The sequence below is a fragment of the Salvelinus namaycush genome, chromosome 36, assembly GCF_016432855.1.
Source record: "Salvelinus namaycush isolate Seneca chromosome 36, SaNama_1.0, whole genome shotgun sequence".
Lineage (NCBI taxonomy): Eukaryota > Metazoa > Chordata > Actinopteri > Salmoniformes > Salmonidae > Salvelinus > Salvelinus namaycush.
In genome coordinates this window covers 8,644,779-8,666,623 of record NC_052342.1, presented here as the reverse complement: position 1 = coordinate 8,666,623, position 21,845 = coordinate 8,644,779, and the positions used below count along the sequence as shown (strand labels likewise).

General features: G+C 41.8%; 1 protein-coding gene across 1 annotated transcript; it reads left to right on the top strand.

The window, feature by feature from the left end:
- Nucleotides 1–630: 630 nt before the first annotated feature.
- Nucleotides 631–3,201, top strand: LOC120030217 (alpha-2 adrenergic receptor-like). The gene is made up of 2 exons (XM_038975565.1): nucleotides 631–1,895; nucleotides 3,153–3,201. The coding sequence occupies exons 1-2, from the start codon at nucleotides 631–633 to the stop codon at nucleotides 3,199–3,201; spliced, it is 1,314 nt and encodes a 437-aa protein (XP_038831493.1).
- Nucleotides 3,202–21,845: the final 18,644 nt, after the last annotated feature.

The window sequence follows — 21,845 nt, the reverse complement described above, 5'->3', positions numbered from 1 at the left end:
CTCATTTAATAATTACCTTAATTTGAGTTTCGTTATCTAGCGTATTGGCATGATAGACAGGCATAAGTTATAATCAATACATCATATGATCATTTGTCAGACGACTTATTTCAATATAGCCTAGTCGTCTTTCACAAAATAGCTTATTGAACTGATATAACAAATACAAAAGTATTGCATACTGTAATTCAATGAGGCACCAGTTACCAAGAAAATCATGCACTGTGTTGGGGCGGGGCAGAAATCAGTTAGTTGTAAGTGAACAACACATGGGCACTGACTGAGACAGCTTTCTGATGTCGCGGCGCGCTGAGAGGGAGGCAGCAGCCGATGGAGAAGGGTTGCCTGTCATGATATAACAGTGTGCATGTACAAGGCAAGGTGGCATCTTCGTTTAGTCAATTAACCAGATATATGTTTGGTGATTTTCTCTTTGAAGAAGTCTTATTTGGCATCTAATCCAGGAAATGGCATTTAATCCATTCCTTCACCATTGTGCGCATTTTCATTTTGGCAATGTCAATACTGCCTATTTATCTTGGACCTGATATTTTCTGATGGACTCTATATGCATAAAATGACTACTTCTTGAATGGACCATTCTGGAATAACACTAACTACATAGACGGGATGGGATCTTTTAATTCAAGCGGAGTTGACGCGTTCCCAGTTTTCAATTTAAATTCCTCATCAGAAAGTCCATATACTTTGCCTACTATAGCGAGTCTTGCAGCACTTGTAAGTTGTCTTATTTTGTTTACAGTGGTCGGTAACGTTCTGGTTGTAATTGCGGTGTTAACAAGCCGGGCACTGAAAGCACCCCAGAACCTGTTTTTGGTTTCCTTAGCCACAGCAGACATTCTGGTCGCCACTTTGGTGATGCCTTTTTCTCTGGCAAACGAACTTATGGGCTATTGGTATTTCGGGAAAGTTTGGTGTGGAATTTACCTTGCTTTAGATGTCTTATTTTGCACTTCGTCCATTGTCCATCTGTGTGCAATCAGTTTGGACCGTTACTGGTCCGTTACGCAAGCTGTTGAATACAATCTCAAACGGACTCCTAAACGAGTGAAATGTATTATCGTCATTGTATGGCTTATATCTGCGATGATATCTTCTCCTCCGTTAATATCAATAGACAAGAACAATGATAACTCTCAGTACCCAGGATGTGAGCTGAACAATGACACTTGGTACATCCTTTCCTCTAGCATTGCGTCATTCTTTGCGCCGTGCCTAATCATGATATTAGTATATATTAGAATATACCAAGTAGCCAAGACAAGGACCAGGGGCATGTCAGAGAAAAAACATGGTACTGGTGAAGCTACAATGACTGAGAATGGGTTAAGCAAAGCCACCTCGTGCAAAATCAACGGGGACAAAGAGAACGGGCACTGGCAGTGCCCTTCCACGCCCACCAGCATGAGGACCACCGGGGTCCCAGACGAGGAGAGCTCCTCCTCAGAGGGCAAAGGTCACCCCAAACCTCAGGACCTAAACCATAAGAGGGCCAAGAGAGCTAGCCGGAAGAACAGCGCCATCTCCAAACACTCCAGCCGGATCTCCAGAGCCAGCAACAAATCCATGGACCTGTTCGCTTCCAGGAGGAAGAAGAGGAGGAGGAGCTCTGCGTCCAGGAAAAAGGTATCTCAGGCCAGGGAGAAGAGATTCACCTTTGTGCTGGCGGTGGTCATGGGAGTGTTTGTGGTGTGCTGGTTCCCATTCTTCTTCAGCTACTGCCTGCACGGAGTGTGTGGGGACCCCTGTAAGATCCCCGATCCCCTCTTTAAGTTCTTCTTCTGGATCGGTTACTGTAACAGCTCCCTCAACCCCGCCATCTACACTATCTTCAACCAGGATTTCCGACGCGCCTTTCAGAAAATCCTTTGCAAGTCTTGGAAAAAATCGTTCTAGATATGTAATAACAAGAGGGACAAGCCAGGACTAAATATCCCTTGAGGTGACAATATCAATAGCATAAACGTATGAAATCTACCATGGAATATCAATGTGAAAGTAGACATTTTTTTTATTTGGCCCATGGAACAATGCAATGTGCATACTGTACTTACAGTGGACAGACACATTGTCGTGCTGTAACTCAATTGAGTCAGAGCATAATACTGAACTACGTCTTCATATCCCCTCACAGGCAACTCTCGAGTGCTTTTAACCTACTTATTTCTCTTACCGGCCTTCATATTTTCCATCCACGTTTAGTGTGTGCATAGTGGTTCCCAGAACTAGACGTACTGAAGTGTGTCGCAAGGCTTTAACGCAATGTCACGTTAGATATCCAGTACTCCTGAGTCCTTTACAACCAAAGTGACAGCAGGTAGCATTTCCAGGTTGATCATGCTAACGCAAAAAACACAGGTGAGCTAGCCTAGTGCATCTGCAGTTTAATCCAAAATACTGTATGTTTTCATGGGTAATGCTTTCCCTAAGGATTACAAGTGGTTGAGGTGTTGTATAGCAGGGCTGTCTAACCCTGTTCCTGGATAACTACCCCTTGCTTTGTTTTTTTGCTCCAAGCCCAGTTGTAACTAACCTGATTCATTTGATCAACAAGCTAATTATTAGAATCAGGTATGCTACAGTAGATTAGGGTTGCAGCGAAAATCTACAGGATGGTAGCTCTCCAGGTACAGGGTTGGAGAGCCCTGCTCTATACGTAAAAAAAAATATGGGCTACGGTTGCACTTGTTATTTATACGTAATAGTAAGAAAGCTCTTTATTTTTCACCTTGGATGCTGACTAATAAATATTTAAGAATAAAACAAAGTGTTTTATTTTAATACACTACCTCCCTTGTGGACTGTTTCTGTGTAATTATTTTGCATATTTTGTATTTTGTTTTGCAAGTGGTGCAGTTTCTTGTGCTTAAAGTAGTGGGCTGTCATGCAAAATAAACGCTGAAGAAATATTATGTAAGCTCTATTGTAATGTTGGAGTTCTGGCATATATACAGTGGAGCACTCTGACAATGATGCACATGTGCTTTTGCTTGAGTGACTAAGGGATTTTGAGATAGTCTGCACTGCCAGCATCAATCACTGTCTAAAGTGCACTCTCTAAGATGTCTGGCAACCCATTTGTCCCTCAGATGGTATACAAACAAGATTTTTACGTTTTAAACATGTCAAAGGAACAGCTCGAGGACAACCATGCATTTACACAGTCATTTTTATTTATAGACAATCATTTGGGCATTGTCAAACTATTTAAAATGCATGTCAAATATAGTTAGGGAATGCTAAAGGGTAAATTGTTAAAATGGCCCTGCAGAAGCTTCCTGGAAAAATACCATCTGTAGCTACTTAGCTGCCTAAATATTTTCTTCAGGGGGAAGCAATTCCATTGTGGCAGTCCTGATCAAGACTCTATCACGTCCGTAATCCCACCCATCCCACTGACTGGCTTGGAGGTGTTCTCACCATGGCTGCCTACCGATTATCCACCCTTCTCCCAAAGTGTGCTCTTGCACACTCCCAGTCATACAGTAGATCTACAATCCATTAGAGGGAGTGTGCGAGTGCACACTTTGGGAGAAGTGTGGAGAATTGGGATGCTGCCTATGTTTCCCTTTATCAATCCATAACATTCAGATTAGTATCCTTTCACAACGGGAATGAAACAAGAAAGTATTCAAGAGTTTTGTGACAGCCTGTTTGTTTTACTGAGTAGCCCCAAAGATCCCTGGTAAGTTTATTGGCAAAACTTTCTGAAGTTAACTGTGAAATTGATCAAAGCTGCAGTGATGGGTTCAACCAAAGGATTTGTCCTCCTGGCAAAGACTGGCCATGTCAATACCAGGGTGTACAGTATGTGACCTTTTATCACAAAAAGGTTTGATGTCACATGTGGCTGAGAGGAGATAAGCCAATATTCCCCACTGCCTCTTTCATCAGCGAGGTGAAACTGAATCCCCTAACTCTTCTTGTGGATCTTTACTCCATGTTAAACTGCTTCTGTGTTTGGGGTGCCAATGTAAATGCTCTTTGAAGTGGTCTACATCTTTTGTGTTTGTTCCAATTACCATATACTGCTGATATAGTGTAATAGTAAATGTCAACATGTGTAGACGGAAGTTTCAAGGGTTGCTTTGTTTATTATCAGTAAAAAAAAACAGTTACATATATGATGTTGATATACTGTAGGCATTTTAAAGGAATTATGTTAGCCCTTTAACCTCATTTCCTTTGTAGGTTTTCCATTTTGATCAGTCTAGCAGTGTGAGTGCAGTGGACACATCACCCCCATTGACTTCCTGTGTAAAGGATAGGGTTTCCCCACATAACCATGAGGGAAGCTACTAGGCAACATCCCCATCTATGATGCAGAGGACTGTTACAAGGGAATACAACCAACAGCATTCACCCAGTTCAGTTCCTGTTTGATCTCTAATGCATTAGAAAACCTGCTTTGTCATTGCATCTCACTCTGTCAAATACAAAAGTGGCATTTAATGTTCCACTGGTGTCAGAGCTCAGAGTAAACAGTTATTCAATCGCTTGCTTTATAAGGTCAGACAGATTTTTATTTCAACGCCACCCTCCAATGTTCCTTTGGCAATTTATTGGCATATTTGGGTAGTACTAACATTGTGTCAAATAAAAAGGAGAAAGCACTTAAAACACGGACCGAGACGGTGTGACTTAAATTATTTGTGATTCACCCTGAGTGAATTTGATATTACGAGACTTTGGGACTATACAGTTCTATCTGTGCAAAGCATAGTTCTGAGATACTGAGCATTAAAGTTTTCACATCCTGGACCTCAGAACCATTTTATAGTGAATTCTTCTTTCATAACCCATTAAGGTCCTAGCCTTAAAGATACCTAAAGGGCAGAGCACCAAAATCCTAAGACATTTGCAAATATTTTTTTAAGGGGGTGCAATTACAAAAGGAACAAAGGTTCTTTCAGTCACAGAATGTTACAATTATTTCAATTTCAATAGAAAAGTACAGACGTTTAATGATTAGATAAAGATAATAAATACTCTTATGTCTTTCTAATCAAAACATCAAATATATAAATTCATGTTAATTTGTTAAAGTAGCAATATGTAACTTTTTTGGGCGACCTGACCAAATGCACATAGAAATGTGAGTTATAAATCTATCATTCTAATCCAAAGCAAGTCTAAGAACGGGTAGATCTGATGTATGTGCTCTATTTCTATGCTTCCCGTTCTTAAGTTTTGTTTTTGCGTCTTTTACTTTCGGTTTTGTACACCAGCTTCAAACAGCTGAAACAACAATATTGTTGGTTATGGAGAATATATTTCACAGCGGTTTAGATGGTACAATGATTCTCTACACTATACCATTTTATTTTGTCACATAAACTGAAATTAGGCTAACTATTAGAGTTTAGCAACCAGGAAATGGCGAGCGATTTCTGCATTGTGCAGCTTAAAAGTGATAGTCCCCTAAAATGACAAATACACTATATCCTATGGATAACTAAAAAGTTTAGCTCTGGATGAGTAAACTGATATATTTGTCTGGTCTCTGACACCCAAAGTCCGTAAACTCCTTGTTAGTTATCAATAAAATGTGGTAAGTTTGTAATTTTTGTGAAATACCCCTTCCATTGAGGTTTTCGTAGTACAAGACAAAAACAGCAACACCTCTAAGGCACCTGTATTTATTTGTTTTTACCATAAACAGCTTGCGTTATGGCCATTCTTCTGAGAAAGTGTTGAAAAAAAAGCTAAGTAATTTAAAGAGGACCAGAACCTATGATATGAATTATCAAGGATTTGAGACTATAAGGTTCTACCTGCAAAATGCATAGTTTTGAGATGAAAATTCCCAGATCTAAGAACTGTTTTGTGATGTCTTCCTCTTTCATGACTCAATAGGTATATGACCTTAAATACAATAATTTTTTATTCACAACCCAGCATTGTGTGATTGGATTGCAGATAGAACATTATAGGTCCAAGTTAAAAGGTGTTTGAGCAGACAGAACTTTCAGATTGTAAAAATAAATGTACTTAAAAAAAAAAAGCTGACACATTTCACATGTAAAGGACCACCCAAAGAGTAAAGAGATCTGTGTATAACTCATTTTTTGACCAAAATGTCAGAGAACAGTATAGTCCCAAGGTCACGCTTACTCAGCTCAAGCAATTGAGCTAATTATTAAAAATGTATCACTGAAAGCTTTTTATAGCTGTATACAGTGCCTTGCAAAAGTATTCATCCCCCTTGGCGTTTTTCCTATTTTGTTGCATTACAATGTAGTGAGGTGCGTACTGGCGGCAGAGAAGTCAGGCGCAGGAGAGTGAAAACTGATTTACAATGGTGTTCTTTAATATCCATAAACCACCGTCAACAGAACAATACAATAAATCTGTCAAACAAAACCCGGTAAATACCAGCATACCGTGCATAAGCACTACAAGAAACAATTACCGACAAGGACATGAGGGGGAACAGAGGGTTAAATACACAACATGTAATTGATGGAATTGGAACCAGGTGTGATGGAAGACAAGACAAAACAAATGGAAAATGAAAAGTGGATCAGCGATGGCTAGAAGGTCGGCGAACGCCACCCGAACAAGGAGAGGGACCAACTTCGGTGGAAGTCGTGACATACAACCTGTAATTTAAATTGATTTTTATTTGGACTTCATGCAATGGACATACACAAAATAGTCCAAATCGGTGAAATGAAAAAAATTACTTCTTTCAAAAAAAAGAAAAAATAAATAACGGAAAAGTGGTGCATGCATACAGTGGGGAGAACAAGTATTTGATACACTGCCGATTTTGCATGTAGAGGTCTGTAATTTTTATCATAGGTACACTTCAACTGTGAGAGAAATCCAGAAAATCACATTGTATGATTTTTAAGTAATTAATTTGCATTTTATTGCATGACATAAGTATTTGATACATCAGAAAAGCAGAACTTAATATTTCGTACAGAAACCTTTGTTTGCAATTACAGAGATCATACGTTTCCTGTAGTTCTTGACCAGGTTTGCACACACTGCAGCAGGGATTTTGGCCCACTCCTCCATACAGACCTTCTCCAGATCCTTCATGTTTCGGGGCTGCCGCTGGGCAATACGGACTTTCAGCTCCCGCCAAAGATGTTCTATTGGGTTCAGGTCTGGAGACTGGCTAGGCCACTCCAGGACCTTGAGATGCTTCTTACGGAGCCACTCCTTAGTTGCCCTGGCTGTGTGTTTCGGGTCGTTGTCATGCTGGAAGACCCAGTCACGACCCATCTTCAATGCTCTTACTGAGGGAAGGAGGTTGTTGGCCAAGATCTCGCGATACATGGCCCCATCCATCCTCCCCTCAATACGGTGCAGTCGTCCTGTCCCCTTTGCAGAAAAGCATCCCCAAAGAATGATGTTTCCACCTCCATGCTTCACAGTTGGGATGGTGTTCTTGGGGTGGTACTCATCCTTCTTCTTCCTCCAAACACGGCGAGTGGAGTTTAGACCAAAAAGCTCTATTTTTGTCTCATCAGACCACATGACCTTCTCCCATTCCTCCTCTGGATCATCCAGATGGTCATTGGCAAACTTCAGACGGGCCTGGACATGTGCTGGCTTGAGCAGGGGGACCTTGTGTGCGCTGCAGGATTTTAATCCATGACGGCGTAGTGTGTTACTAATGGTTTTCTTTGAGACTGTGGTCCCAGCTCTCTTCAGGTCATTGACCAGGTCCTGCCGTGTAGTTCTGGGCTGATCCCTCACCTTCCTCATGATCATTGATGCCCCACGAGGTGAGATCTTGCATGGAGCCCCATTCCGAGGGTGATTGACCGTCATCTTGAACTTCTTCCATTTTCTAATAATTGCGCCAACAGTTGTTGCCTTCTCACCAAGCTGCTTGCCTATTGTCCTGTAGCCCATCCCAGCCTTGTGCAGGTCTACAATTTTAGCCCTGATGTCCTTACACAGATCTCTGGTCTTGGCCATTGTGGAGAGGTTGGAGTCTGTTTGATTGAGTGTGTGGACAGGTGTCTTTTATACAGGTAACGAGTTCAAACAGGTGCAGTTAATACAGGTAATGAGTGGAGAACAGGAGGGCTTCATAAAGAAAAACTGTGAGAGCCGGAATTCTTATTGGTTGGTAGGTGATCAAATACTTATGTCATGCAATAAAATGCTAATTAATTACTTAAAAATCATACAATGGTATTTTCTGGATTTTTGTTTTAGATTCCGTCTCTCACAGTTGAAGTGTACCTATGATAAAAAATGACAGACCTCTACATGCTTTGTAAGTAGGAAAACCTGCAAAATCGGCACTGTATCAAATACTTGTTCTCTCCACTGTATGTGTTCACCCCCTTTGCTGTGAAGCCCCTAAATAAGATCTGGTGGAACCAATTACCTTCAGAAGTCACATAATTAGTTAAATAAAGTCCACCTGTGTGCAATCTATGTGTTACATGATCTGTCATATGATCTCAGTATATATACACCTGAAAGGCCCCAGAGTCTGCAACACCACTAAGCAAGTGGCACCACACCATGAAGACCAAGGAGCTCTCCAAACAGGTCAGGGACATAGTTGTGGAGAAGTACAGATCAGGGTTGGGTTATAAAAAAATATCAGAAACTTTGAACATCCCACGAAGCACAATTAAATCCATTATTAAAATGTTTTAAGAATATGGCACCACAACAACCCTGCCAAGAGAGGACCGCCCACCAAAACCCACGATCCAGGCAAGGAGGGCAATCAGAGGCAACAAAGAGACCAAAGATAATCCTGAAGGAGCTTCAAAGCTCCACAGCGAAGATTGAAGTATCTGTCCATAGGACCACTTTAAGTCGTACACACCACAGAGCTGGGCTTTATTGAAGAGTGGCCAGAAAAAAGCCATTGCTTAAAGAAAAAAATAAGCAAACACGTTTGGTGTTCGCCAAAAGGCATGTGGGAGACTCCCTAAACATACGGAAGAAGGTACTCTGGTCAGATGAGACTAAAATTGAGCTTTTTGTCCATCAAAGAAAACGCTATGTCTGACGCAAACCCAACACCTCTCATTACCCCGAGAACACCACCCCCACAGTGAAGCATGGTGGTGGCAGAATCATGCTGTGGGGATGTTGGAAACTGGTCAGAATTGAAGGAATGATGGATGGCACTAAATACAGGGAATTTCTTGAGGGAAACCTGTTTCAGTATTCCAGAGATTTGAGACTGGGACGGAGGTTCACCTTCCAGCAGGACAATGGCCCTCAGGATACTGCTAAAGTAACACTCGAGTGGTTTAAGGGGATACATTGAAATGTCTTGGATTGGCCTAATCAAAGCCCAGACCGCAATCCAATTGAGAATCTGTGGTATGACTTAAAATTGCTGTACATCAGCGGAACCCATCCAACTTTTATTTATAATTTTTTATTTCACCTTTATTTAACCAGGTAGGCCAGTTGAGAGCAAGTTCTCATTTACAACTGCGACCTGGACAAGATAAAGCAAAGCAGTGCGACAAAAACAACAACACAGAGTTACACATAAACAAACGTACAGTCAATAACACAAAAGAAAAGAAAAATAGAAAAATCTATGTATAGTGTGTGCAAATGTAGAAGAGTAGGGAGGTAGGCAATAAATAGGCCCTAGAGGCAAAAATAATTACAATTTAGCATTAATACTGGAGTGATAGATGTGCAGATGATGATGCCAGTAGAGATACTGTGATGCAAAAGAGCAAGAGGGTAAGTAATAATATGGGGATGAGGTAGTCGGGTGTGCTATTTACAGATTGGCTGTGTACAGGTACAGTGATCGGTAAGCTGCTCTGACAGCTGATGCTTAAAGTTAGAGAGGGAGGTGCCTCCTGGGTGGCACACTGCATCGCAGTGCTAGCGGTGCCACCAGAGACTCTGGGTTCGAGCCGGCTCTGTCACAGCCGGCCGCGACCGGGAGGTCCATGGGGCGACGCACAATTGGCCTAGCGTCGTCCGGGTTAGGGAGGGTTTGGCCGGTAGGGATATCCTTGTCTCATCGTGCACTAGCGACTCCTGTGGCTGGCTGGGAGCAGTGTGCGCTGACCAGGTCACTAGGTGTACGGTGTTTCCTCCGACACATTGGTGCGGCTGGCTTCCGGGTTGGATGCGCGCTGTGTTAAGAAGCAGTGCGGCTTGGTTGGGTTGTGTTTCGGAGGACGCATGGCTCTCGACCTTCGTCTCTCCCGAGCCCGTACGGGAGTTGTAGCGATGAGACAAGACAGTAACTACTAACAATTGAATACCACGAAATTGGGGAGAAAAAGGGGATACATTTATTTTATTTTAGAGAGGGAGAGGGAGATATAAGACTTCAGAGATTTTTGCAATTCGTTCCAGTCATTGGCAGCAGAGAACTGGAAGGAAAGGCGGACAAAGTAAGTGTTGGCTTTGGGGATGACCAGTGCAATATACCTGCTGGAGCGAGTGCTACGGGTGGGTGTTGCTATGGTGATCAGTGAGCTGAGATAAGGCGGGGCTTTACCTATCAAAGACTTATAGATGACCTGGAGCCAGTGGGTTTGGCGACGGGTTTGGCGACGGATATGTAGTGAGGGCCAGCCAACGAGAGCATAAAGGTTGCAGTGGTGGGTAGTATATGGGGCTTTGGTGATAAAACGGATGGCACTGTGATAGACTACATCCAGTTTGCTAAGTAGTGGGTGGCTGTTGGGGGCTGTTTTGTAAATGACATCGCCAAAGTCAAGGATCGGTAGGATAGTCAGTTTTACGAGGGTATGTTTGGCGGCATGAGTGAACGGTGGGCCCGTGTGGCTCAGTTGGTAGAGCATGGCACTTGCAACGCCAGGGTTGTGGGTTCAGTTCCCATGGGGGGACCAGGATGAATATGTATGAACTTTCCAATTTGTAAGGTGCTCTGGATAAGAGCGTCTGCTAAATGACTTAAATGTAAATGTAGTGAAGGAGGCTTTGTTGCGAAAAAGGAAGCCGATTCTAGATTTCATTTTGGATTGGAGATGCTTAATGTGAGTCTGGAAGGAGAGTTTACAGTCTAACCAGACACCTAGGTATTTGTAGTTGTCCACATATTCTAGGTAAGAACCATCCAAAGTAGTGATGCTAGTCGGGCGGGAGGGTGCGGGTAGCAATCGGTTGAAGAGCATGCACTTAGTTTTACTAGCATGTAAAAACAGTTGGAGGCCACGGAAGGAGTGTTGTATGGCGTTGAAGCTCGTTTGGCGGTATGTTAGCACAGTGTCCAAAGAAGGTCCAGATGTATACAGAATGGTGTTTCCTGCGTAGACGTGGATCCGAGAATCACCAGCAGCAAGAGCGACATCATTGATATATACAGAGAAAAGAGTCAGCCCGAGAATTGAACCCTGTGGCACCCCCATAGAGACTACCAGTGGTCTGGACAACTGGCCCTCCGATTTGACACACTAACTCTATCTGAGGGGTAGTTGGTGAACCAGGCGAGGCAGTCATTTGAGAAGCCAAGGCTATTGAGTCTGTCGATGAGAATGCAGTGATTGACAGTGTCGAAAGCCTTGGCCAGGTCGATGAAGACAGCTGCACAGTACTGTCTTTTATCGATGGCGGTTATGATATTGTTTAGGACCTTGAGCGTGGCTGAGGTGCACCCATGACCAGCTCAGAAACCAGATGTCATAGTGGAGAAGGTACGGTGGGATTCGAAATGGTCAGTGATCTGTTTATTAACTTGGCTTTCAAAGATTTTAGAAAGGCAGGGCAGGATGGATATAAACTCAGCAAAAAAGAAACGTCCTCTCACTGTCAATTGCGTTTATTTTCAGCAAACTTAACGTGTAAATATTTGTATGAACATAACAAGATTCAACATCAAACATAAACTGAACAAGTTCCACAGACATGTGACTAACAGAAATGGAATAATGTGTCCCTGAACAAAGGAGGGGGGGTCAAAATCAAAAGTAACAGTCAGTATCTGGTGTGGCCACCAGCTGCATTAAGTACTGCAGTGCATCTCCTCCTCATGGACTGCACCAGATTTGCCAGTTCTTGCTGTGAGATGTTACCTCACTCTTCCACCAAGGCACCTGCAAGTTCCCAGACATTTTGGGGGGGAATGGCCCTAGCCCTCACCCTCCGATCCAACAGGTTCCAGACGTGCTCAATGGGATTGAGATCCGGGGTCTTCGCTGGCCATAGCAGAACACTGACATTCCTGTCTTGCAGAAAATCCCGCACAGAATGAGCAGTATGGCTGGTGGCATTGTCATGCTGGATGGTCATGTCAGGATGAGCCTGCAGGAAGGGTACAACATGAGGGAGGAGGATGTCTTCCCTGTAACACACAGTGTTGAGATTGCCTGCAATGACAACAAGCTCAGTCCGATGAGGCTGTGACACACCGCCTCAGACCATGACGGACCCTCCACCTACAAATCGATCCCGCTCCAGAGTACAGGCCTTGGTGTAACGCTCATTCCTTCGACGATAAACGCAAATCCGACCATCACCCCTGGTGAGACAAAACCGCGACTCGTCAGTGAATAGCACTTTTTGCCAGTCCTGTCTGGTCCAGTGACTGTGGGTTTGTGCCCATAGGCGATGTTGTTGCCGGTGATGTCTGGTGAGGACCTGCCTTACAACAGGCCTACAAGCCCTCAGTCCAGCCTCTCTCAGCCTATTGCGGACAGTCTGAGCACTGATGGAGGGATTGTGCATTCCTGGTGTAACTCGGGCAGTTGTTGTTGTCATCCTGTACCTGTCCCGCAGGTGTGATGTTCGGACATACTGATCCTGTGCAGGTGTTGTTACACGTGGTCTGCCACTGCGAGGACGATCAGCTGTCCATCCTGTCTCCCTGTAGAGCTGTCTTAGGCATCTCACAGTACAGACATTGCAATTTGTTGCCCTGGCCACATCTGCAGTCCTCATGCCTCCTTGCACCATGCCTAAGGCACGTTCATGCAGATGAGCAGGGACCCTGGGCATCTTTCTTTTGGTGTTTTTCAGAGTCAGTAGAAAGGCCTCTTTAGTGTCCTATTGTAATACCCTTGTTTGAACCAAGTATTGAGTTTATTTGTTGTAATTAATTGGTCATGTACAAGTGAATAGGTTGGTTTACTTTTAAGTTGAAGTTTTGACCAATAAGGTCGCTTGTTAAGCTGTGGCCAATGGGAGTTGACCTGGTTAACGGGATGCCTGGGAAAAAAGAGAAAAAGAGAGAAGTTGAGAAAAGGATGGAACTTACATTATGACCGTTGGTGAAGAAAAATTATAAAAGACGATAAAAATAGGTCAAAACCCGTACCTACCGAGTTTTGAAGGGAAATACCGATTGTATTTTATAAGAGAGTTATTATCATTTTGTTAAGAAAGACTTAATAAAGACTGAAGCTACCGTCTCATCATGGAGGTATTTGACAGCCTTGATGTTAGCCTAGCATCGTGCGACACCGAGAGATAATTGCTTGGGGAAGGTTAAGCAAGCTCGAAATAATTTGGACATGGGTTGTGCACGACTCATTGGGTTTTTTTTTCTTGTTTTTTTTTCTTTTGATGTGGTACAGGAAAAATGTAATAATACACATCTTGAACCTTATGTATGTTGCCTTGGTGGAGTCATTTACTGTTTCAATTTCATTTAATGCATGGGAAAACATATCCTTATACAATAACACAAATCTATAATCATTCTATCTGAAGTTAATACCCTAGTTGTCATCACCCTAGACAGTTTACAATAGGGATTCTTATTGGAGATGTCCTTCTCACCTAACATCCCATGCTGTTGAGATATTCTATGTAGGGTGAGAGTCAAGTTCGAGCCTGGTGAGAGGGTTACACTAAGTTTTCATAACTGTGACCTTAATTGCCTACCGTCTGTAAGCTGTTAGTGTCTTAACGACCGTTCCACAGGTGCATGTTCATTAATTGTTTATGGTTCATTGGAACAAGCATGGGAAACAGTGTTTAATCCCTTTACAATGAAGGATTTTTGAATTTTTTCCTTTATTATCTTTGAAAGACAGGGTCCTGAAAAAGGGACGTTTATTTTTTTGCTGAGTTTAGGTCTATAAAAGTTTGGGTCTAGAGTGTCTCCCCCTTTGAAGAGGGGGATGACCACGGCAGATTTCCAATCTTTGGGGATCTCAGAAGATACGAACAACTTGAAGGAGCTGGAGCAGGTTTGCCTTGAGGAATGGGCAAAAATCCCAGTCGCTAGATGTGCCAAGCTTATAGAGACATACTCTAAGAGACTTGCAGCTGTAATTGCTGCAAAAAGGGGCTCTACAAAGTATTGACTTTGGGGGGTAAATAGTTATGCGCGTTAAAGTTTTCCGTTTTTTTGTCTTATTTCTTGTTTGTTTCACAAGAAAAAATATTTTGCATCTTCAAAGTGTATGTTGTATGTTGTGTAAATCAAATGATACAAACCCCCCAAAAAATCTATTTTAATTCCAGGTTGTAAGGCAACAAAATAGGAAAAATGCCAAGGGGGGTGAATACTTTTGCAAGCCACTGTAGCACTGATTATTCTATGAAAACACAGTGCATATTGCTTTCTGTTCCATGTAAATCTACATTTGTTGAAATAAATTGAAAAAAGTGAGATAGGAACCTCTGTGATGGTATGATACAGATATGACATGGTTCCTCAAAAGGGTGCGTTAAGAAGGAATGAAATTCAGGTCGATATTATAAATAGGTTGTACTGTACTGTATATCGCTACTAATGAGTATGCTCTTACCAAAGAAAAGCCTCAGAGAAGACCTTGAAAGCAAACCTCTATGGAGAGAAAAGCTTGTATCGGTGAATGTTTTCTGATTATTTGTTGCATTCAATCTGTGAATCTAACAGGTTTGAGAAGTTGGATGTCTGCTGCCACAGATAACAGGTTAAACAATAGCTTAGGATGGTTGTCTCACATTTCTTGTTTGTTTTCCTGAAAACGTTGTAGTGTTATATACAAGAGCAGTGTAACAGTGTAGTCAGTCTTTGCTGTATCTTTATATTTATTTTCCCTGTGTCTGTAATGGCTAACAGTCTGGAAAATCCTGCTGATGAAAATGGAAAATGGAATGAATTGACTCCCAGCTAGCACATTTGGGGTGGCAGGTAGCCTAGTGGTTAGACCCTTGGGCCAGTAACCGAAAGGTTGCTAGATCGAATCCCTGTGCTGTCAAGGTAAAAATCTGTTGTTCTGCCCCTGAACAAGGCAGTTAACCCACTGTTTCTAGGCCGTCATTGTAAATAAGAATTTGTTCTTAACTGACTTGCTTGGTTTAAATAAATGTTAAAGAATAATGTTCTTGATGAGAGCTGGGTTATTTTGGATACAACCGTCCCACACAATTCTGGGAATGGTGCAGGATACCCAGCTAGCACCTAACATTCTGAGAACCATGTTTCTTAGGTGGGAGTTTCAGTACTTCATAACCTGCATAACATTTTCTGCAGGTTGCCTCTTGGTTATATTTAAAGTCATGTTCTCAGAACGTTCAGAGAATGTTAAGAAACAACGTTCTTCTGTGGGAATTTCTGACTTTAGCATAACGTTTTCTGCAGGTTTCCTCAAGGTTCTATTTAAAGTCATGTTCTCAGAACATTGACAAAACTTTACATAAAAACCCATATTAAAAATAATATATTATACTATGATCTAAATACTGTAGTATTACTCTATTACTCTACTTTTTGCGTACATGACTGTAGTATACTTGAGTATTTGCTAACGTGTTTTTGCCGACATGACTAGTATTTACTGTAGTGTTTTTGCCGACATGACTCTAGTATACTGTAGTATTTACTGTAGTGTTTTTGTGGACATGACTAGTATACTGCAGTATTTACTGTAGTGTATTTGCAGACATGACTAGCAATGCCTGCAGTGCAAACACTTAAAAGACTCACCCTATCCCCTCATCCCTCAAATGAAGTGCACACTTCTGATGACGTACCATGACATCTGACGAGTATACACTTGCAGGGCAAGAGGCGAGGGAGGTAGGAATGATTTTTAAATGGATCACCCTTGGCGGGAAATCCGTCAATGGTTCTATCCGCAATGATTCAGCCACCGGTAGCTTGCGGGTGCTTTATATGCGCTACAGTCAATTATGATTGCATGTCTACTTATATTAAATATATAATATAATTAAATATATGCCTACTGTATGATAGCTAGCAAATTCATTAGCTAATTAACGTTAGCCTGCCAAGCTGGAACTTCTGAAGAAGGAAAAAAAAATATTTATATAATTTCCAAAAGAACCAAACAAAAACATATTTACTTTTTACGAGATGTGTTTGTGCTGTCATGTGCATTAGTAGCACAATTTCTAACTTATTTGCATTCGTTTTTACTTACACTTGTATGTTGATTTTTAAGTTTTCGCTGATTGTTCTTAGCGGATGTACATTCGTCGCAAATTGAATTATGGGGAGTTTCTGGCCTCAGAGTAAACATAATTGTACACTCGCAAACTCGACTAAAAACGAGGGCTACGTTGCAAACTTCCCTTGCTTGGCTAATCATTTGGGGATTCCCCCAAGGGCATAAGTGATGGTAGGCCAATCTGGTAGGCCGGCATGATCAAGTAGCCACAGTAGCCTACTTGACCACTGTCTGAAACTGTAACTTAAAGCGGGTACAGCCTCAGTGTTCACAGTAAACACACGCTGGAAGTTGCACAGAATTTTCATGTTCAAGTTTACACTCTGCAGACCTGACATTTGCTCAGTGCCAGTAAAAATGAGAGGGAACATTGATGACTAGTATACTGTCCAGAAGGACAAACATCTCTGCAGCACTCTACCAATCAGGCCTTTATGGTAGAGTGGACAGACGGAAACCACTTCTCAGCCAAAAGACACATAAAGAATCTCAGACCATGAGAAACAAGATTCTCTGGTTTGATGAAACCAAGAATGATCTCAAGCGTCCCGTCTGGAAGAAATCTTGCACCATCCCTACGGTGAAGCATGGTGGTGGTAGCATCATGATGTGGGGATGTTTTTGAGCAGCAGGGACAGGGAGTCTAATCAGGATCAAGGTAAAGATGAACGGAGCAAAGTACAGAGAGAGATCCTTGATGAAAACAATGACCCTAAGATCACAGCCAAGACAATGCAGGGGTGACTTCGGGACAAGTCTCTGAATGTCCTTGAGTGCCCCAGCCAGAGCCCAGACTTGAACCCGATCGAACATCTCTGGAGAGACCTGAAAATAGCTCTGCAGCATGATCTGCCGAGTAGAATGGGTGAAACTCCCCAAATCCCGGTTGTTCCAAGCTTGAAGCGTCATACCCAAGAAGACTCAAGGCTAAGGCTGTAATCGCTGCCAAGGTGCTTTACTGAGTAAAGGGTCTGAATACTTATGTAAATATTATTTTTTAGTTAATATATTTTTAATAAATTTGCTAAAATTTATAAACCTGTTTGTGTTTTGTCATTATGGGGTATTGTGTGATGATGGGAAAACAGTTTTTTTTAATCAATTTTAGAATAAGGCTGTAATGTAACAAAATGTGGAAAAATCAAGGGGTCTGAATAGTTTCCGAATGCACTGTGTGTGCAATACATGATCCAGGGGGAACCTCAGAGGAAATTCCTGGCATGAGCTCCCCAAGGACAGCATGTTCAAACCAAATCAGCATCGACAAACCCAGCAGTAAAGCTAGCTAGCAGTCCAATTCATCTCAAAATTCTAAAGTAAGCACTACATGATCGAGGGATACTACACTGTGTAGTATAGACTACTCGATTATACTAAAACATTCTAAAGTAAGCACTACATGATTGATCGTTACTTCAGCATTAAGGCCCGAGGTGATGTGGTATATGGCCAATATACCACGGCTATAAGGGCTGTTCTTAGACACCACACAGTGCGGAGTGCCTGGATACAGCCCTTAGCCGTAGGATATTTGCCATATATCACAAACCTCTGAGGTGCCGTATTGCTATTATAAACTGGTTACCAATGTAATTAGAACAGTAAAAATAAATATTTTGTCAAAGCCGTGGTATACAGTTTGATTTACCACGTTTCAGCCAATCAGCATTCAGGGCTCGAACCACCCAGTTTATAGTATAGTTTATATCGTGGCATTGTTAAATACTTGTTTTTGATTGGCTTGAAGGGCATTCTAGAGTATGTGTTATTTTCCTATTGTCACGCCCTGACCTTAGAGAGCCTTTTTATTTCTCTATTTGGTTAGGTCAGGGTGTGATTTGGGGTGGGCATTCTAGTTCGTATATTTCTTTGTTGGCCGGGTATGGTTCACAATCAGAGGCAGCTGTCTATCGTTGTCTCTGATTGGGGATCATACTTAGGCAGCCCTTTTTCCCACCTTCAGTTGTGGGATCTTGTTTTCTGTGTAGTGTCTGTAGCCTGACAGAACTGTGCGCTTTAGTTTTCGCTTTTGTTATTTTGTTTGAGTGTTTTTTGAATAAACGAATCATGAACACTTTCCACGCTGCGCTTTGGTCTACGCTTCCTACCACCAACGAGAGCCATTACACCTATAATGCTCGGTATATTTGCACAGTAGAATTCAATGGCTGTAGTTCATTCTATAGTAAACTGTAGTATTTTTTTTGTAGGAACCACTAGAAAACATTGCTAAGGTTCAAAGAAAATTCTAAGAATGTCATTTAAAAACATACATTCCGTTCTCAGCGTCAACAAAACTCTCTCTATCCACTATCTTGTTAAGTGTGTTCAGGTATGTTGGCTGTGTCCACTGGCCAAACTTGATCTTAATGAGTACTTGTTTCCTTTGAAATGGGTTTTGTTTGAATAGACCAAAATGAACAACTTTGTATGAGTTCAAAACATGGCATGCTGGACTAATTCCATGGATAGAGAACAGAAGATCATAGGTTTGAATTGGATCAACTCTGTGCCACAAAATAAAATGTTTGCATGATTAATGCCTATTGAAATGAATGTCCTTGTGTCCTATCTGTGCTTGAAGTTCAAAACAGTTAACCTAAGCTAGCAGTGTTATTAAGTCTTATTGAAACATGTTCTCAGAACGTTATTTAATTACCTTCAAATAACCTTTTAATTTCTGTTCTAAGAACGTTAATAAAACCTTCCAGGAAACCTCCCTCCAACCTAAAAATGTACATTCTGAGAACAGGCAAAAATATTCACTTCCATTCTCAGAATGTTTAAAAAAACTTTCCGTTTACCAGTCAGGTATAGTAAGGCTTCGTTACCAGAACCAATTGGAAACCAAAAACGTATGTTCCCATAACTTCCAAGGAACCAAATGTGATAGCTGGGCTATTACATGTAGCATAGGAGAGGGAAATGACAACCCTACTCCTATCTATACTGTAATGGATATTTACGATTATTGCAGGTTTTCATACTGTTTTTCTTCAAGTAGCTGAGTTGTACCAAGGTTTAATTTACAGTGTCTATGTGGTTTTATGCTACGTTAACTCAACTTAGCTTAAGAGGATTGTCTACCATCTGTGATATGACACTGCTAAGAAATTGAACATTTGTAGTGGGCCAAGCCCTGAGGTACTCCCTGGGTTGGGCGTTATCCAGATCTTATACCGGGCTTCTGCCATCCCGGGGTTTACAGTATTACTGGCATAGCACACAAGTAGTGCTAAAAACATGGGGGGAAAAAACATTGAGCAGCCATTACCAGAATGCTAAAAACAATTGCACAAGTACTAGCCATATCTGCTCAGAGCAGAGAGGAGAATGGAGAGATGGAAGTGGCAGCGTTACAGATAACTCATCCAGAGCTATTTGACTTTTCAAAAATGGCAGAAAGCTAACACTATGGTGCCCTGTCATCTAATTAATTCAGCCACTTACTTTGCTAACTAGCAAGTTAAACCAATAACACAGGTGGAGAGTATAGCAGAGTATAGACAGTTAAAAGATATGGAAACACCAAATCCCGCTTTCTCCCGTTGTGCTCTTTACAAACAAACACTTGACTGTCTCAATCAGCTATGGAACTATGGTAAGCTTCATGATGAAAATTAATGTCAGGTGAAATGAACACGGCCTGCTCTATCTCCTAACGTATTGCACAAGTTGACTGCAGGTATTTACTTAAAAAGTAGCTAGAAATATTCAAATATATTAAAGAAATAGTTTCAACAATATTGAAAACCCTCCAGTGGGTATTTCCAAATACCCCGGTATATAGTATATAAGGTAAACCTCCAGTTGTCTAGAAAGGAATTAATCCTAAACTCTTTTTAGACGTCTTAAGAAAACTCGACCAAAGTGCAAATGAGGAATAGCTCCACTTGAACTTGACTAAGCTCATTGTGCGATATCAGGCCATTTCCTAAAGGAATGTAATGCGAGGGATATCAAGGGGCTAACAAGGTGTTGTTTTATCAGGCTTGGACCACAAGTTAAATTGCTTTGGGCTTTATTGGTGTAGTTGAGACTCATGTCTTGATAAGTCATAGGCTGAGAAGATCAAGCCTTGGCTCACTGCAGAAAGAAACAATTATGTTAGAGTGCCTGAGACCTGATGATAGCTAGCTCTCCAAGAACTGGATATTCATTCTAAAGAGGGGAAGGTATCGCAGATAGTATTGTGGTCGTTTCAGTCACTCATCATTACAGTGAGTGAAAAGTCCTCCATAAGCACTGTCTCCTTCAGGCATTTTCCCTCATCGACCCACTGTCTGCTTCTATTATAAACGAGTCAATAGTTGAGGTATGATCAGTGTTCAATACCACTAGATGAACCACCTGCAGGAGTGCAGCCACAGCACTACAGAATGTAATTAATTTCAATACTGGAAAATATAAAATCATCCACAAATATTCCAAGGTGTCACATTCAAAATCTGATCACACACACACACACGCACATGCACACGCACGCACGCACGCACGCACGCACGCACGCACGCACGCACGCACGCACGCACGCACGCACGCACGCACGCACGCACACACACACACACACACACACACACACACACACACACACACACTAATATTATGGGCTTCCGCTTCAATTCTTTAGTTTTATCCAGGGACAAATCCTGGAGGGGAACGGTTGGCTTCTTAGCTCGATCATTTGTGAAAGGGAGCTAACTGGATGCATACAGAGGTTGTGGCTCTTTTTCACATTCCACTGGGTTCCTTTTACAGACAGCAGTCAGGCCTAGTGGGGAATGAGAAATGTGCCAGTAACCAGAAGGTAGCTAGAGCAATCCCAGGTGATCCCAGCAATTCCAGCCGTTGAGCCCTTCAGCAAAACTCTTCAACCGAAATTGCCTCCAAAACTATCCATCTGTATAAAATGTATAAAGTTGATGCTTTGGCAAAATGTCCACAAGTTTCAACCTTTCTTTGATGCCCCAAAGCCAGGATTTTCAAAGCTTTTAAGGAATGTGCTAACTCTCCATAGACTGTCTCTGCAAAGACATAAGTAGAGGGGCAGGTACTGTTGCCCACTGAAAACATTGCTATCTCGGGTAACATCACCAATAAGTACTTTCGCCAATCAGTACAATTTCCTGCCTACATGTTACTCTCATACATGTGTTATTACACAGTAACACCATTGTATTAACTTGCTGTTACATACTGTAGTAACAGCTCACATTGTGGGTTTCATTGAATTCCAGTCCAGTCTAGATGTACTCAATGTGCTGTATGAAGAAAGAAACTATTATCCATTTGTTCAATGCACCACAGTGTACTCTTCAATGCACTATGAATTAGTGACCTCAATCTCCTCGTCCATACATCAAATAGCTCCAGTGAAAAAGAGAGCGCCAGGACCTCACCTGGAAAGAAAATCTCTGAACTCTTCATGGTATATACTTGTTCTTCATAGCTTTCCGTCCACTTGTTCTCTATTGTCTTCTTTGGTTGTGT